General features: G+C 34.9%; 1 protein-coding gene across 3 annotated transcripts; it reads left to right on the forward strand.

Moving 5' to 3' along the window:
• Positions 1-156: 156 nt before the first annotated feature.
• On the forward strand, positions 157-19,089 carry LOC100371475 (uncharacterized). 3 transcript variants are annotated; one of them, XR_438456.3, is made up of 11 exons: positions 157-604; positions 3,231-3,532; positions 3,651-3,746; positions 3,942-4,138; positions 5,243-5,306; positions 5,639-5,837; positions 6,693-6,716; positions 7,048-7,239; positions 18,029-18,099; positions 18,377-18,449; positions 18,907-19,089. XR_438456.3 is itself a non-coding variant. In XM_002738009.4 (9 exons), the coding sequence occupies exons 1-9, from the start codon at positions 260-262 to the stop codon at positions 12,491-12,493; spliced, it is 1,635 nt and encodes a 544-aa protein (XP_002738055.1). In that variant the 5' UTR covers positions 157-259; the 3' UTR covers positions 12,494-13,061. The 3 variants fall into 3 exon arrangements, 2 of the variants coding, with proteins under 2 accessions (XP_002738055.1, XP_006820520.1); XM_002738009.4 differs by lacking the exons at positions 18,029-18,099; positions 18,377-18,449; positions 18,907-19,089 and adding an exon at positions 12,278-13,061; XM_006820457.3 differs by lacking the exons at positions 6,693-6,716; positions 18,029-18,099; positions 18,377-18,449; positions 18,907-19,089 and adding an exon at positions 12,278-13,061.

Raw genomic sequence — 19,089 nt, forward strand, 5'->3', positions numbered from 1 at the left:
AGTTTTTCTTGTGCTGGTCCAAAAAAATATTATTGCCTTTTTTCATCCGATATTTCAGTTTAGGGTGTGAATATATTCCTTCCTATGTTTTTATATTGATTATTTTACAAATACAAAGGAAGTGTTCGACTTCGGGTAACTCCGGCTAAAGTCGGAAGTAAGTCACATGACCAAGCCATTTATTCATAGCGGTTGAGCAAGCTCGCTTTGTGTTGAAATTATTTTCTCTCATTGTTGGTTTAAATTTTGTCAGAGCTACATGTCTTACAGCAAGCAAATGCCGGGTCAAGGAAACAAGCACAATCAAGGAGGCTCCTCAAACCACAAAGGTGGTAATATGGACAGGAACAAGGGCAAACACGCAAGACCACATCAAAAACAAGAACAGCCTGTCGTTGATGAGAGCTTGCCGTCAGATGTTGGTGGTGAAGACAACCCAGTGCAACAAAAAGTGGAGAAGAAATTCTCTGGACGATGTCGCCTTTTTGTGGGAAACCTTACAAACGATACGGACGAAGAAGAATTCAAAAAGATGTTTAAAAAGTACGGCGATGTTTCTGAGGTGTACCTCAACAAAGAGCGTGGATTTGGTTTCATCAGATTGGTGAGTTTGTGGTCGGCTTTGTTCGAATCGAGGCCGTGCTACCTTCTCGTTTTATACGCCATTTTTTTCTGACAAGAGTAATACGTGCAGAAAGTTCAAGTAGATGATGTATTGGGTTTTCTTTCTGAATTGGCTGTGGATGTCCTTTACACTAATTGTTGGTGTTATATTTCATTTGTTTGTAAAAATGACGTTTGAAAAACGTCTGTCAGTGTCGTGTCGCCAATTCCAACATGGCGGCCTCACGATTTACAGCGTGGTTTTGCTGATGACAATACAATTGAATTACAGCTTATACGGAAGTGTGATAGTCAGTTATGTGAGTTGTACTCGTGATGCGATGTAAAATGTGTACCTCTCTGTAAAATGTCATTGTACTCAATCGCGAAACATTTCCAGTTCGATGGGGTACCAAATTAAATAAAAAAAACAATGACGTCAGTGTACAATTTTTTTATTGTCCCATCTTTTGTCTGTTGTAGTTGCTTTGTTAACTGTTCAAGACAAAGGTATTATTTATAGTGAAAATCAAGCTTGTAAAACTAACCAATTTGGAGTTTGGTTTCATTTAAATTAAATCATAAATGCATGCTGTCTCATAATATCTATCTATTCAATCAAAAGCATGTGGTGTAGTTACAACTAAACCATAAATAAAATAATTGTCTGTAATCTGAATCATTACTTCACTTTCTCACCGATGTACTGGAACAGAAAGTCGAAAGAGGTTTTTTATGTCTGGTTTTGTTGCGATTTGTCCTGGCAATGTTGGTCTAGTGATTACATACATAGCTCAGTGTCAGAATCCCTCTGTAAACTGATGTGATCTGATGTGTGTAAAAATTACCAAGTGTACATTATTAGGATTGATTTTTTTTTTTTTCTGTGATTATAGAATTTGAGTGGTGCCTTAAATATTTAAATAAAATGATTGCTGACCAACTAGCCCTGCGTACATGGCTGTGTAGGGGTGATATTTACATTGGGCTTCATACGCCACCCCAACACAGCCATGTGAACGGTCACTATGATTTTCTAAAACCCCCACATCCCCAGCGGATGTGGCATGGAAAATTACATTTTTTTCCAGAAACTTAACCATCCTCCATCAGTAAATGGCACCGATCGTTTCAATAACATTTAATGAACACTCGGTTTGTACCTTGCGCATGTCTTGACAATTATAAAGTGGAAAAATTCACGTTTTGTCGTCAAACTCGCATTTGTCAACAAACTGTGGCAGCCATCTTGAATCACGCGTGACTTAATTGATTAACGGTGATCACGTGATACAACTTTTTCTTGACGTCACAGCCGCGAAAAAGAAATCTGCATGTACTTTCATCGAATCCCATTCAACGAACACTATAAAGAAACATAAATACAACTGTTCAATAAATATTTCATGAATTTATTATTCATTTATTGTGTATTTGTTTTGAAAATTAACATAAATAAATGATGTATTATAACTAAAATTTAATTTATTTTTATTTATTTTTAATTTTAAAAACCCATCATGCTGAGCAGTCTCCACCCATCTTTGATCACACATGTTGTGTTGAGCTGTATATATTTGAGACACATCTGTAGCAGCTATAACCTCCATCATTAAGATTTAGTATACTTTATTCTGCCAAGCATGATGGATAACAAAATATTATATTACTTTTTAAAATTAAAGTATTTTTTCTTGAAAATAACTGAAAATTTAAACATTTTAGTCAAAAACCACAACAATTATTTGTAAAACAAGTTTTATATTGATTTTCCTCATAGAAAACACGTTTTCGTCATTCATAGTAAAGTCATAGTAAAGTTTTATCACGTGACCAAAATGGCGTCTGTTTATATACTTAAGTACTGTGTATACGCATTTTGGGCAATAGTCTGTTTTAACATCCAAAACTTCCCTACAGTACATCAATTCAACAACCGAGTGTTCATTACAGTATGTTAAGGTGATCGACGCTGCTTTTGGTGCAAAGAGGTATGAATTCGTCCCGAAATGAGACATTTTATATGACATGTGTAGTGTTTTTGAAAATGCCTATGGTCGTTCACAGGGCTGTGTATTGGGGCGCAGATAAGGTCCCGATGAATAGGAGCGCCTCCACATTCACAGAGCTACTGACCAACTAGCTAATTACATATTTATTTGAATGTTTTAGAAGACAAAAGATTAGCAGTGATATCGATGAAAATAGTGCTGGATAATTTTTATTTTGCATGTGTAGTATGTATTTGAATGTAGCAATTTAATCAGGCAATGAAAGAAAGTCCAAAAAATGATTAATTTTCTATGAATTTTTGATTTCGTTCGTTCAGTCCAGATGGGTTTATTAGGGACTCCAGTGGAGCCACAATTTGGCCTGTAAAACGATGATAGCAAAGGGGTAAGGGACTGCATTTTTTTAGTGTACGTGTTTGTAATCAAGTGGTCTCGCTGATATAATTGTATCTGCCCATCCAAATAAGTTTCTTGAAGAGGGTTATGTACAATTGAAATTTAGAAGCACTGCTAGATAGGCAAGATTATGATTTAAGTTATAGTGAGAGTGACCAAAGGCCAGCAAAAAGTGGTCAAATTTTTATAATGTTATATAGTCCATTTTCAATATTATAGGATACAAGACTAAATGCAGAAATGGCAAAATCTGAACTAGATGGATCCACAAGAAGGGGTAGAGTTTTACGTGTCAGATTTGCTACGCATGGGGCAGCTCTACGCATTCGTAATTTGCACCCAGTTGTATCCAATGAACTCCTGGAACAAGCTTTCTCACAATTTGGTGTAATTGAAAGAGCTGTTGTTATTGTTGATGATCGTGGTAGACCAACTGGTGATGGAATTGTAGAGTTCTCACGAAAACCTGGTGCACAAAATGCACTGAAAAGGTGTAAAGAGGGCTGCTTTGTTCTTACCACGTACGTATTTTTATTTTCCACTGTCTGTGTCAAATTGACAGGACGTGTCAACTTTTATCTATGACTAATTATTGGTATAGGTGAGCTAAAATTTGACAGTACTGTATTTATTTTCCAGCACCCCAAAGCCCATCATTGTAGAACCACTCGACCAAAAAGATGAAGAAGATGGTTTACCAGAAAAAAATGTTCAAAAAAATGCTACTTATCACAAGTAAGTTAAAAATGTTTGCATTAGAAACTGCATTAGGGTTGTGATATGAACCTATGCAAAATGACCTATTTGTGTATAATTAACAATTGCATTGATGTTATGGGGAAGGTGGGTTTGTCTGCCACCCTTTAAAAACTGCATCACATGGATACCCTTCCTGGAAACTAAAATTATTTACTCGTATTTCCAATTCAGAGAAAGAGAAGGTATTCCTAGATTTGCTGCTCCGGGTTCCTTTGAATATGAATGGTCCTGTAAGTGGAAACAACAGTATGAATATGAACAAGAACAATTAGAATTATTGAAGAAACAACAAATGGATGGTCGTGATAAGTTGGATTGCGAGATGGAGTCTGCAGCTGGTGAACGTCAGGCGATGTTAATGAGACAGGGTAGGTACAACTTTACTTTTTACAGACTATCGGAATACACTTAAAAAATCTAATGATATCTTCTGTACTTTAATTGAAATGTGCATTGGTAACAGCGGAGCTATCAAAGTCGATAGGCTGCTTGTTTTTCTAGAAAAATGTGGACCAAAAGATCGCCCGAGCAATGTTGTGGCAGATATCACGAAGCCCATCTTGTCTGGAAAAATAACTCGGCACTGATAAAAACAGTCTCAGAAAATGTTTAGAGAAAACAATGTTTTGCGTTGACCAAATATAATCACGCAAAGTATAAATCCAAAGTGTTTTGATACATTAGTGAGAGATCGCATTTGTCACGAGCAAGGGCATGCACTGAGAAGGAAAAGCAACTCGAAACGGGGTGCATCATGACATGACCACAACACACGATGAGTGATCAGCGACATTGTTTTGGAGCACAATTGAAATTTAAAGTACTTTGCGAAACTTGCTGAGCTGTGACGCTGGAGACATCTAGTGTGTGTGATGACCGAAGTTTGACCCAAAGTCGCGCACTGAACGATCATGTTACCGTAGCAACCTTTTTCTTTCATGCTTTGCGTGTCGGTATAATAACATAACTTGTCTGCAACTCTGTACTGGCTTTGAATATATCAACATCGTTATTGGCCAAATCCAGTATTATTATTATACATCTGTCACTGTAACGCCACAAGTTACAGCGTGCCGTATTTTACGGGGTATTTTTATCCTACCATGTTAGAAAACGCGAATTCCAAATAAGGAATGATTACACGCACAAGTTTCATCTAATAATAAAAACAAACATGGCTGCCACCAGGATTTGACCGGACTCCATACAAAGAAGTTCGCTGATTCTGTTGTAAACTTTTCAGATTTTGGCATCCCCATGATGTATCCTCGGTAGGAAAAGATGTATAATAAGGTTATTATGAGGATACCTCAAAGTATGCACTCAGTCAGTACGCTGTCGCATCGACCTCCACTGCGTGTCGATCGATACTACTGCTGTGCTGTCTTCGTGCATACTTTGAGGTTTCTTCGTAATAACCTTATAGTATGATACAATATACCAACTCGCTTGTCTGTGTTGTCTGTCAACAGATCTTATGAGAAGGCAAGAAGAACTTAGAAGATTGGAAGAAAATCGTAGAGATATGGAAAGAAGGTAATTCAGCAATTTTCAATCAGAATTGAAGATTCTTGTTTCCTTTACTTGATTAGTTCATGTCATGGATACGAGAATTCAAGGAAAATTGTTAAAATTTGCATTTTCAGAGGTTTTTAGTGAGATTTCTTCATATCACAAAATTTCGCTCTGACATAAATAAAAAAGCCATATTTGAATTCTAATTCTAACATTTCTAAAATTCAATATTCAATTTTGTCATATTTTTTTCAAATGCATACCTTAGAAAGTTCTTTCACAATGCTTAAATTAGGCTCAAACTGCTCATAGTTCTTAAAGTGCTGATCTTAGATGCCTTTGTCACATTTTAGGCGTCAAGAAGAGTTCAAGATGAGGGAAGAACAACGCCGAAGAGAAATGGCTGCCAAGCAGGAAGATATGATGAGGCGTCGTGATAGTGACTTGCGCATGCAACAAGAGTCTTTGATGAGACGGAGGCCTGATGACATGGTTTTACAGAGAGATCAAGCATTGCAACAAGATGATATGAAAAGACAAATGTTTTTACAGGTACAAAACAAGTATATATTATATATAAAAAAATACAGTATCAGTAGGGGAAAAGTTGTGCAGTAATGAATTTTCGTTTGCATATTTTTCATTAAGCATATACCAGTTTCTATTGTCGCAAAATACTATGCCTTTTTTCTTCCCCCAATTTATCCACTTTTTTGGCTGCCTGACAAACGAGGGAATCTAGTTGCTTTCTCCTAAATTATAAAAAAAAATTATGTAAATGCCATACATTGAAGCAGAAAAAAACAGGTATTGTGTCATGGGTAAATAGCATTGATATCAGTGTAAAATTTGCCTAAAAAGAATTAGTCTGTTTTTCACATATGGTGTTAGTGTGTATTTTCTTGAAATAATGCATCAACATTTAGTGTCTTTATAAAGTGTTAAAGCAAATTTTTACATTTAGCACAAAAAAAAAGTTTGTCACAATGATGAAATGTTATTTTGAATAGAACTACAGTCCACTGACAGGTTAAATGTGGGAAATGTGTTGGCGGTTGTTTCAATCCCAACTTTATTAGTTACTTATTACTTATCTCATTATTTGTTGTGAATTCCAGAAAAGTTTATTGCCATAGAGTGTTTTCTAAATTATTTAAACACAAGTTACAAATGTGTCTGCTAAATCACGTAATGATATAGATTATATGTTTGGTCATTCAGCCATTAGCGATTTATCAAAGGGTTGCTGTAACAGATAGTGAAAGTAAACATTTTGTTGATATGTTGTGATGTTCAGTTAGCAAATGCTCAGTTTACTAAAAACCTGTCTGGAGATCACTGTCCTGTCTCAAAATAGTGTTCCTTGGCAGATATTGATAAGTTTTTTTTTCATTTCATATTATCCAGTCAAGATCAATGGGCTATAACAAGGTAATTTATTTATACAAAAGTGTGTACCATGCATTTTTTTTGTCTCTGTACCTGGACAGTGCTCTCCAGAGTCTGGTTGATTCACCTACCAGTTTTTAATATTATAGAAATTACATCTTAAAATTCATTTTTTTCAAATGTGTCCCAGGGCAACCATTTTCTGAATTTAGTATCCCGAATAGACTACTAGAAATAATACAAAATGTTTTTGTATTCACCAGTTTCCTGAAGTTATGAGTGTCCTTCATTGTACATAATTTATATCGTGTATTTAGCCAGTAGTGTGTAATAAATAAAATCAGTTGCATTACAATTGTTTTTGTTACTGCAGCAAGAGGCCTTGCGTAATATGGGTGGTGGAGGCAGTGTTGGTGGCAATAACAGTGGAGGTTCTGCTAGCGGTGCAGGAGGAGGTGGAAACTCATCCGGTGGCCCACAAAGCTTGATGGGTTCACAAAGAGGATTAAATAATTCAGGCAGTCCAGCTTCATTGATGAGTGTTCAAAGCCCACTTGGAGGACCGGTAATGCATTCTCTTTAATTTTCTAGCATTGATTCTAGGTAACTTGAGATAATGTTCCTACCAAACAGTGAATACTTTGAGGCTTAGTTTGTGGCATCGAGTCGCTTCTTTTTTATCACAATTTCTTTTTGTATCACATACAGAATGAAATGCAATGTACAACTGTTTGCCGTACATCAAAGCTAGTCAAAAAAATGCAAGCGTTATTCAGTAGTATACTTCATAAATGACAACCTTGTGTCAATCAGCAAGTCAATTTTACAATCATATATAACTGAATCTGTATAGACTGACAAATACAAAGCAAATGTTTTAAAGTGCATATCAAAAAAATGCTTGCTAGTATGTTACCAACTGTTACTGGTAAAAAAACTACTTTTTAATTCAATTTGTTTTATTCAATTATTTAAACACTAGCTTTATAACAAGCATTTTGATTAATCCCCTCAAACGCTTGTAGTTTACCATCCAGTGAAAAGTTTTCTCTTTGGTTTCTCATGAAGTAACCTTGATCACATAGGCTGTGTTATTCCATTGAAGTTGTGATGCAAAACGTGTTAAAAGACAAACATCTGCTACTAAATAATCAATACTTTCACTACAGGTCAAATCAGCTCTCGTAGTTCATTCTTTGTTGCATAAATAACAGAGTTAATCCCTCCACGAGTGGCAAGAAATTTTTAGTGAAACATCACATGTCGGGCAAACTATGGTCTTTTGGCCAACAGTTTAGTGCTAAAGTTGCACATTGTAATAATGCGTTCCGAGAGTCTAAATGGCAAATAAAAAACACTAACAATATTAAAACGTAGCTACAAGTTTTTCACCTTTTGCTTGAATAATAGTTTTTTTCCTGCAAGACTGTATCTTTTCACTTTATCAAATCTTTTAATGATGAATTTTTCAAGGAACTTTTATTTCTTGTATTCTGTCATTAACTTGTACTGCACAGGCAAGTGATGATCCCAAAATTAAGCAGTTTCCATGTTCATTTAGACAAATCATTTTCATACAAGCGTTTTGAATAAAATAAAATATGCAAAGTAACCTTTTTTTATCAAAAATACATGAAACTTTTGAATGCAATCCTTGTTTGTTTATGGATCTTAGGAGGTATATTTTTTTATGATTACATAAATATTCAATTTCAAGTATGAAGATTTTATCGCCATCGTTTAGTGATGTTTTAGGTTTATCTGCACATTAGATGTGCAAATATTGCTGACACTCCTATCTTGCATCTCAGTTTATCACTTTGCAGTTCTTTTGTACATGTAGAGAAATGGATTCTGTGTTCAACATGTCATCCCCTCCTGCAGCAACACTTCATCAACTCTTTACTGTGTGTGTGTGTGTGTGTGTGAATAATTAGACTAAGTGACATGTGCAAATGATTTTGACAGTAAAGGCACGATAGAGAAAATTTGTATGATGGCCTTTTCTTTTCACCACCTGAGGTTTTAATAGCTGTTGTATAAACACGTCAATAAAATGATACATAAAATGTAGTAAAATATTTGTAAATAATACATCTGTTGGGTAATCTACACTACTTCAAAGTTCACAGCATGCAGTGTTTTCTCTGTTCATATCCCGTGTTGGATAAACAAAAATTTAAATGCTATTTACATGAAAATAAAATTATCTTGTATTTTTTTTTAAATATACTTCAAATAAATTATCAAAGCTGCCATTGTTAGACCTTGTGCATTCAAGTTATCTGTTGTAAGGATGCGCGATGAACACCATCAGTGTTAAATAACATTGGTCTGGTGAAATTATTTGTTGTATTGAGATGCTGCAATAAAGATTCAAGGTTGTTTGGTTGGAACATTCTGTCATTTTAGCATGAAACTACTATACATAAAATTGTTTTTCAAATGCTGTAAATGTCGTGCTTCATTGATCGTATAACCCTAGTCTTTACAGTTACATGCCAGTCGGCATACTTTTACGACACTGTAGTTACCATTCAGTTTGTACTTAATACTAGTCTTGTTACCAATCTTGTTTCAACAAATAATAAATTTATATAAATTTGTCTGGGGATGGGATAAACGTTGTGTGCATGTTGCAACTGTGTTGTGTTGTCAGTGGGTATCTCTACAGTTAAGTGTAGAATGGAAGGAACTGTACATGTATGCGACTTAATGAAAACAGTCATGCTTATTTCCTATCGATGCTGGCCATACAACATATTCACATAATAAAAAAAATCAATATTTTGGTTCAATTACCAAGACAGATTGGCAACGCAGCTAAAAATTCTTCTGATACAGTCATTGCTTCGGTAGTTTTCTTGGCTGCTCAATATTTGAATAGGTCCAAGTGCATTTCCAAATGTATTCTGCAATAAAAATCAAGCTTTAAATGTATCGTTGTGTACATGTGAAAATTAACTGGACTAGCCAGTGTATTTTCCTTTATATACACAGGGGGTTCTCGGGGCATTAGAGTCAGGGACCCAACTGTAAAATTTTCGATATACAATGGAACCAATTTTGCATAACATAAACTATTGTGTAAATTGAACGATGCTGTATGCAATTTTTCTGGGAGAACACTGATACATTTATTCAGTACCAAAGGTGCCAGAATTCAATTACGCTAGTTCAATGAATTATTTCATGTGTTCCTTGTTTAATTAGAAAATGCATCTGCCAAATTAAATGATATGTATGGAATTCAAATAGAGATTACAGTCTTCCACTAAAACCTTTCTCAAGTGATTTGCATGACATTAAGTTATAACACTGTAAAGGCCGTATTAATACAACATGGCCAGTTAAATGTTACAGCAGTATGAATAAAAGACCATTTGGTGGATAAAAAACAACTTGTCATTGATCATGCCAACAGTGTAACAAGTGTTGTCAATCTGTCTTATGTATACATGGTACACATGAATGGAGTGTTGTAGGTAGCTTTGCTCCTCCATAACCTGTCTGTCATATTTATGCAATTGATAGTATCGCGTGTGTATCGCGTGTATTTGTGTGTGTGTGTGTGCGCGTGTGTGTGTGTGTGTGCGCGAGAGAGAGGAAAAGCGAACATGGTTGACTGTAAATTTATAAGGTTAATTTAACATCTTGGTGTGTGAAACTTCTTGAAGATTTTCAGATTTTATTAGCAATAATACTGCTCGTCTGACATTGATAATTGGGTGGACAGGTTTATTAGTCCCCATTCGGACAGTCCAAAAACGAGGACTTGTGTTTTGACCTCCGTGTGTCTGTGCGTGCGTCCGGACCTGTATTTTAGAAATGCCTGGACAATCAAACTTCACACATGATATTATACATATGCACGTCAATTTGTTTCACTATCTGTTCAAGATGGCCGAATGGTGGCCATTTTTATGTTAAAAAATCCTAAAAATCAAGCATTTCTCGGCTGTTTACAGATGGATTTTGTTCAAACTTGGTATATACATTAGACATTATGGGACCTTGATGCAAATAATTTTGTGTTTCAGATAAGATTCAAAATGGCCAACTGGCGGCCATTTTGTATTAATGAATGTGGTTCTCGTGCCATATCTCTGACTTGCTTTCACTGATTATGTTCAAATTTTAAATATTCATTATACATCATGTCATAGATAAACAGATATATTGGTTTGACGATCCTATTCAAAATGGCCAAATGGTGGCCTTTTCTGTGCTAAACGATCATTAAATATCGAGCATTTCTGGAATTCATGGATGGATTTCGTTGAAACTTGTTTTCTATGTCATAATTTGGGAAATGTGTAGAACATGCAGGTCAGCTTCATCTATTGTAGGCTGTGATGCCATGTGGTTGTATTGAAAGTTACTTTACATCTTCACTCTAGTATAATAAATCTTTGAATGAATCTAGTCTCATAAACTGAGATGTGGGTTTTGGATTTCTCTCAAAACCACATTGTAAAAAACACTAGTTTGTTCTTGCTACCTTGTCTGAACTGTTGGGGAAAATGAGTGTACTTGGAAGTAATAATTGACTGATTTTAATAAACATTCTCTTGTATTAATGAGCTTTGCAGCTCCCACCAAGCCTTAAGAACTGTACTGCACACTGGTCCAAGCTATGTCAGCTCAAAATAGCTGGAGAGTATATAGTCAATGTCGCATTTCAAACAAATCCTGCGTACAATAATTGCATTGTTTTGGTTTATGTACACTCCAATGTGCTTACAATAATTTTATTTGCAGCCTGCAAACAGTTCTGGTCTGTCTATCAAAAAAATTGTTAAAATCTTGTAAAATATTCAATTTAGTGTGCATGTTGCTCAAACTTCATAAATGCAATTGTTTAAATGGCCACAAGATTAGTCTTGCATTGATATTTTGTGCCCCTAGAAGACCTAAGTTGATGCCCTAATGATTGACTGTACAGTATAAGTATATGAAGATCTCCTATTCTCTGACTGCTTGTTTAGAGAAGTTGGTCCCTGTTCAAAGTAGGAAAAATAAAAATTCATCAAAATTTAACTTTTCTGCAATCTTTCTGATTGTCCATAGATTTTTTGTTCAAACTTGGCATGTACATTAAACATGCAAAAAGTTTCATGCACATTAGCAGATCGTATTTAAAATGGCCGACTGGTGGCCATTTAATAAACTTAGTTCCATATCTCTAACATGTTCTAAGTATTCCTGTTAAAACTTTAATAGTTCTTAAACTCAGTGACTCGTGATCTATGTGATGCAATTACAGGTTTTATATTAAACTGAACTCTATTGTTAGTGAACCAGCCATAGTTTGTGTGTAGTTGAGGTACACGATTGAATGTCTGTTCGTATGCAAGCAAAGTTGGTTGTCTATTTGGGAAAATAATGGGGTTGGTTTGTACTGCTAAATAACAATAATTTATCTATTGCACAGGTAGTAATTATTTACTAATGAAAAGTACGTCACATTTTCTTTCTTTCCCCATATGTGCTTTGTTGCTGTTCTCGCCATCGTTGCTGATTGACTGACAATGGAATACTCTAAAATTACACATGTAATGAACAAATACCTTGTTGTGATGACCATTAAAAAAAATATATAGCGCCAGTCTAGGTTTGATCAGCCCCCTCGTCAAGGTCCTAGTCCACTAGTGTCTCGCTCAGGACCATCAGGTCCAATGGGTGGTGGCAACAATGGTCCAAGGGGAGGTATAGACGATATGCAAGGAAGACGAAGTTTTGATCGCATGGATATGGATCGACGAGGCCCAATGGATCGCCAAGATGATTTTGCTTCAAAGCGTATGCGTCATTATTAGATTGCACTGACATTCAAAGAACATTAATTTCCAAAGTATAAATACTTGTTGAACAGATATTTTAGTAACGTCCAGATTTGCGGATTTGCTGCAGACTTTCTTCTGTTGTAGCTGCTTAGCAGTGTTGATTTTGAAGCTTGTATATGCAAGTCAATCGAAGAAATACGATGTTTTCTAAGGCATCATTACCCTTGCCATCAGTATTTCTGTTAGCCAAACTTTCTGTTAGCCAATTTTTTTTATTCTTTATTTACTATTTAATCGTGTTTCCTAAGTATATAATACCTTTTTATATGTAATAGGTGTCTTCAAATTTTAGATGTATCACAAATGCGTTAATCGTGACATTGAAATGCTGGATAATATTGTTTTTCATGAAAATTGCGCTTAATATTTTACCATAAGTAAGTTTGGCAGTGGATAACAATCGTGACCAGTGCTCTACTGTTGAGATTCAAGTCGTTGTTAGTCATTTCTATTTGATATCTTAAACCAACAAAGACAAAATAGTTGTATTAGTTTTATTGAGAGTTGAATTGAAATAAACCAGTATATAATTCTTCAGTAATTGTTCTCCTAATAGTCTTGTACATGATCCCTATTAACTCATCTCTTGACGATCAATCTTACAATTAAGTGATATAAAAAATCCTATTCGTATGAATCGTACCGCGATAACGTGCATGAGCTAAATTTTAATCCCACCCCCGCCACGAGTGTTCACTTACCAACTATTTAAAATTTGTTGAATATTCGTTGAGTGGTTGATTGTAAGACTAGTTTAGTTCATATTTTCTGACTAATAGTGGATTAGAGATGTGGCTTGCATGCACTGTTTTTTGAACCACAAGACTTGAAATTATAGGCAACAAGTTAGTATTTTTCTCTGAAAGCATAGCATGAAATGAATTTTCTCTTTGCAAAGTCGTGCAGAGCAACCCTCTAAAAATATCGTAATTATTTTTCTGCCCACCCTGCAATTTCTCAATACAGTAATTCTCGTCATGAAAATAAGCAGCCTAAAATTGAATATAAATGTGTACAAACAAGATGTATAAAAGCAAATTTTGAACATGTACATAGGTGTTATTTATACTCAACAAGTTTGATGTGTAAATTGGTGACCTCAAGATTTGTATCATCCACTTTCTTATATTAGCACTGTAAAGATTTAGAGTTGCCAAGAGAATTAGTGCATTCTGCTAGAGTATTAGAATAATTTGTTTCGCCATGTTTGAATAAGCACTTGTTACAAGATACTACCCCATTCACTTTTAACTGAATTTTTGATTAACTGTTTCGTATTGCATTTGTCTAAAAAAAATAATGCAACTATTGTTTCACTAGTGTAGTTTTTCCTGAGAGTGAAGTTTGATCAAAATGTCAATCAAGAAGCAGGACTCTTTAAATTTTGTCTTCATGAAGGTATCGATCGGTGCTTGGGTTAACTTGACATTAATACCAAAAATTATACAAAAGTGGAATACAGTAACTTAGTGACTATACTATAAATGCAACTTAATTAGTGGTCAAAATTGCAGTCATTTTGAGCTATAATTTGAATAAGCATTTTTATTACTATTGACCTAATTAGCATATTTATTACTATTGACCTAATTAGCATATTTCACCTAATAATTAAAGCATACCAATATGCTTAAAAACTTCGTGAGAGCACTGATGCCAGTGTCTACATGTGTAGTTTGCATGGATATGTCAGACAACCGCTTATGAAGTCCAATGATGAATGAGAAGTGTGCAGTTCTTGCATCTGTAATGTGATGGCAGCTCAGCAGTGCATTGTAGGAGATAGGCACATTATTGCAGTAGCTTCTTGGCTAAGCAGTTGCAGAAAAACATGGACATGATGTTGTTGACCTGCCCGAATACTTGTACCTAGCTACTGATGGTGCAAGGTTCAAGATAGAATTCCTACAAGATTGTAATCGCCTTAGCTGTTAAACAAAACATTGAACCTCACTGTGCCATCAAATATTAAAGTTCACTGTAGTAATATTAAAAGGATTACATATTATTGCAGGTATGTAGTAAAGGCATTTTCCCATGCTTTTTCCCCTCCATGTAGTTTTAAATTCTTTGGTGTTTATCTCCCCTTGAAATGTTGTATCTTGAGCTTTGTGGACAGCAGTGTTTTCCTTTATGATGTATTAGAAAATATAATGCAGTTGATGTACATATGATCTCAGAAGAAAATGATTTGCTTTATCAGTGCAGCAGTTCACCAGGAATTGAATGTGGTGTGGAATTTTTCCATCAGTTTAGATAGAACAAGACAATTACCCATCCAGACTTTTTTAGCCAGTAATTTTTACCCCAGTGCAAAATACCGGGTATATTGCATTTTGTGACTTCTATTCCCTATTTTGCCTTGCCTAGCCATGTTGTGCAATGCAATTCTCACTTCAGCCATTGCTGCAAGTCAGTTATTCAGATAGTCTTGAATTTCCTAATTTTGTTATTTTAGACAAAGAGTTTTAATTTATACAAAGACTAAGGACGACTAAACCCTGTGGAGTGCATCGTGGTTACTAAATTTGAGAGGTTGTAATGGCCATGTTCAAAACTCAATGCAAGAGACGAGCCTTGTGAAACTATTGGTTGCTACTACCTAAGTGACCGTAAATTGTTCAGAGCTGTTAACATTCTTTATCCATATTGTCAGATGTAGACTGAGTACTAAGAATTTGAACACCATGCCTCTATAGATTTCTGCCCATGATTCACCATGTTGGAGGGTCAGATCCTGTGTGCCTTGTGGATCATCTGTCAATGGCTTTGCAGTTCCATCATTGTGGGAGTTTATTTTATACTCTGTGGTTGAAAGTTTTCAAGTACTATTTCAAAGTGTGTATAGTATGGTGCTGTGCTTTCTAAAAATCGGCAGGATGCAAGTAAACACAAGTTGATTTTTGGTAATGTGGTATTTTGTTGTCGCAAGTTGTATAGTTTTGTTTCATTCACTGCTGTCCACATTTAGCTCTCATAGTCAATATCTATTTTAACATTGCTGCTTGTAACAGTTTAAGATTAAAAGAAGAAACTTTATACACTGACAACTTAGGTGTGTTAAATAAAATGTAAATTCACAAGATGCCATTGGTAAGGGTAAGTAGTTTTGACTTTATCAAATGTCTCTTAAAATTGTAAATTTATCATGGGAGTTCCATCTGACTAAAGAGTTTTTATAGTGTTTATATTTTAACACTTTACCTTAAACTTGTTTTATTTTTAACAGGTTTGTTGCAATATGTTCAGTCCAATGAAACGGTCGTCGCGGGATATTAACTTGTATCTCAACTGTAAAAAACTGCTTCTGTATTTAACATTAGGGCAAAACTGCCGTTTTCAGGGATATTATTTACTCTGATGATGTTAATGATTGAGAACAAGCAGTTTGTAGGCAGGTAGTCCATAAGCTTAAAGAGACCTTGCTGTGGCAGTAGTCGTGATTCTATATTGATAGTTAAATTGGTCTTGTGATACATGTAAAGAGAATAGAGTTAAAGTATATTTATACTTTGTGGTGATTTGTAGTCGTACATGCGTGTTAATTTTGTGTGCTCTGGTCAAAGCTGGTATCTTAAAGAATGACCAACCAACCAATTTGGTCATTTAACTATGCATAAAGATGTATATTGTGGTCCAGATGCACTGTATTTATCCATTCAGTTCAAGAATTCACATTTGTGGCCATTGTTGCCTTGTTAATGTAGGTCTCTTCTCTTGAATGTACTGCACCCACAACTGTTGCAAGTGTTGACTGGGCCAGTTTCATTTAAGCTCATGATGTATATTGGGTCTCTCACGAGCAACCCTACAATATTTCAACTAATTTGATATCCTAATAATCACTTGTGTCCATTTCTAAAGCAGAAATCGTGGTTCATGAGCATGTATTCAAAATTGTACAGCCTTCTGGCTCTTTTGCATAACCAATCTAGGTGCATAAAAGCAGATTACTGTCAAGTTCACCCTATTGTGATGACAACAAAAATCGCTTGCTTTTTTGTGGCAATTCAAATTGTGACCTTTTCACTATCCGTGGCGAATCTTCGCTTGACATGGGTCAAACAAATTTGTTTGCATTCGGAAGTTGAAGTTAAAATGAGGTATTGCGTATACACATCTTTATCAGTCATCTGAAACCACCAGAAATATTCAGTCTGTATGTCAAATATCAACTTCTTGGTGATAGTCTGCCATGTCTGGGGTAATAGAAATTCATTAGTGCTTTATTACACAGAACTGCCATGATACTTTTGATAAAGATGAACATTATTTTTTGGAAACTGTCTTAGTTTTTTAACCTAAAATCTGAACTACTTAATTCAAAAAATTGTAATGGTTGCCAACTACACGGATTCATAAATAACTGAATTTGTATATCTAGTTTACTTTACGATGATTGATTTAAATCAGCGAACAGGTGGCAATTTTGTTTAATTTTTCAAGTGTTAATACATTTTTGGTTATGAGTGAGCAGACATCTGAACTCGACAGTTACTGTTTTTGCTGAATGAGCTTGGCTGCTTGTGTTTATTGACATGAACCTCGCCGACTTTGAGTATGTTACGCTAGTTGATTTGATTACTATCTTAGCTTGTATTACTAAAATTTAAACTAGTAAATTTATAGCATTTGAAATTTTAGTGGTTTTTAAAAATTGCAATAGGTGTAATTCGATGTCCATGATAGATATGCAAAACCTGTTGGCTGTTTATATAAATATATACCAAGTGAAATTACTTGCTTTCATAGATTAAAAGAAAAAAAATTTTGATATGAAATATTCCACTGTATTGCTGATGGGTACCATCTACGTTAGACTGCAAGTACCTGACTGATGTAATCAATATCCAAGGATATTGTTCAACTGAAAGATGGTGAAATCTTGGTGTCAATCAAATGACTTCACAAACCATAATGTCAAATGTTGTACTACATACTGAAAAGTAATTGTGCTATATGCGCGCATTTTGTTGTAAACGAAAATAAAACTCGGTGTTTGAGGTCAGATGGAGCTTCCCATGTGAAAAAATGGTGTTCTAACACATGAACTCTTTTCAGTAATATCTCGTCGTCATTTCCATGACAACTTATTTTGTATTGCAGATTGGGATTTATATTTGTATCTACCAAGGAAATCATTAAATTTAGCAAGTAGTTTGTAGCTGTACATTATTCAGATATCTTGTACCTAAAATAACAATTGTGGAATTTGAACATTCACTCGATCCAAATTTAAAGCAGGGGGTCTCCACCTGTGCATGCACGAACAATTTAGTCCTAAGCGTCTATAACAATACATGCAGAGGCTTGTAGGTAGAAGCTTGTTGTGAACAACGCACTGTGGCAGTCTGTCTTGTACACAGGTGACGACTTCCTCCTGCTTTAAGCATCGTTCAAACTCTTGTGCCGTTGTGATTTTGACATTCTGAGGCAGAATTGCGGCGCAATAGTATGCAGAACAATTATCTATCCAATACTTATACTGTTTTTTGTTTTTATCTGCAGGACATCTGGTGTCGCATTCCCTTTGTTCCTGTGCACTGATTGAATATGTATAAATAATACTTTATCACAAGGTAAATATTTCATGAAAAAAGATTTTCCCCAGAGCACTTCACTTTGCTCCACCCTTAATTAATTTGGGTAACAATTTATACCAAGGACTGTGCTGCACAGCAAGTTTAACTCAACAATTTGTAAATGCTTCAATAATGCAACAGGAAGTGACGTAGATTCTGATGTGCAAAGTTGACAAGTTGTGTGATCAAACTTGGTTTGTTGTAAAGATGCTCTTATTAATGTTGTAAATTGCAGATAAAAATTGTTATCTTATAAATTATTTTTATTTTACAGTGTTGAATATATGAATATTCAGTGATTACTTACCAGAGTGTAACCAAGTCAATGATATAACCATGCTACAAAGGTAAACTAAGGCCACACTTTTATTATCCCTTGTTTCGCGAACCCGCTGAATGAACAGGAGCCGAAAATGAAATAAAAATAAAATTTTATTTCAGCGTAATTTCTCGCACCCGCCACCTTGCAAGTGCATAAAATTGCTAAAAAAAAAAACTTATTTTTATCTTCATTTTTTTTGAGAAACAAGGTTATACATGGAATAAAATTTCATTTCTTCTCTCCGATCAATGATCTCACTTGCAATTCATTGAAAATCATACAAATCTAATGGAAACAAAAAATAATTTTATTTTTTTCTCCCGCCCTCAAAAAAGTCTGGCCTAAATGGTTGAAATTAAAGTTACCTCGTACCGTGTTTTGTGAGGTGTATACATGCTTGAACAATTGATATGACCATTACAGTACATGCGATAAATTTTAAAAGCAATTGTGTTAACAACATGAACATTTTATTTCTACAGCGTTTTGATGAGAAACTAAAGCAGGTGCATACAGAATACATATGCAGAAGACCTGTTCCTCTTCCTGGCAGCTTCTCACAAAGTGGACATAAAAAAAATGCTTTAAATTACAATATGGACTGTGCAATATCAATGTGTATACTATTTGTAGAATTTGATGCAATAAAAAATATGGTCAAAATA

Source organism: Saccoglossus kowalevskii, chromosome 11 (assembly GCF_978046115.1).
Source record: "Saccoglossus kowalevskii chromosome 11, keSacKowa6.1, whole genome shotgun sequence".
NCBI classification, from domain to species: Eukaryota; Metazoa; Hemichordata; class Enteropneusta; family Harrimaniidae; genus Saccoglossus; species Saccoglossus kowalevskii.

Bases quoted from the DNA above. Each gene is read 5' to 3' on its own strand.
- LOC100371475 (XM_002738009.4), top strand. From the start codon at position 260: ATGTCTTACAGCAAGCAAATGCCGGGTCAAGGAAACAAGCACAATCAA. The intron at 6,717-7,047 runs GTAATTTATTTA...TTGTTACTGCAG, and splicing joins GATCAATGGGCTATAACAAG to CAAGAGGCCTTGCGTAATAT. The intron at 7,240-12,277 runs GTAATGCATTCT...AAAAATATATAG, and splicing joins AAAGCCCACTTGGAGGACCG to CGCCAGTCTAGGTTTGATCA.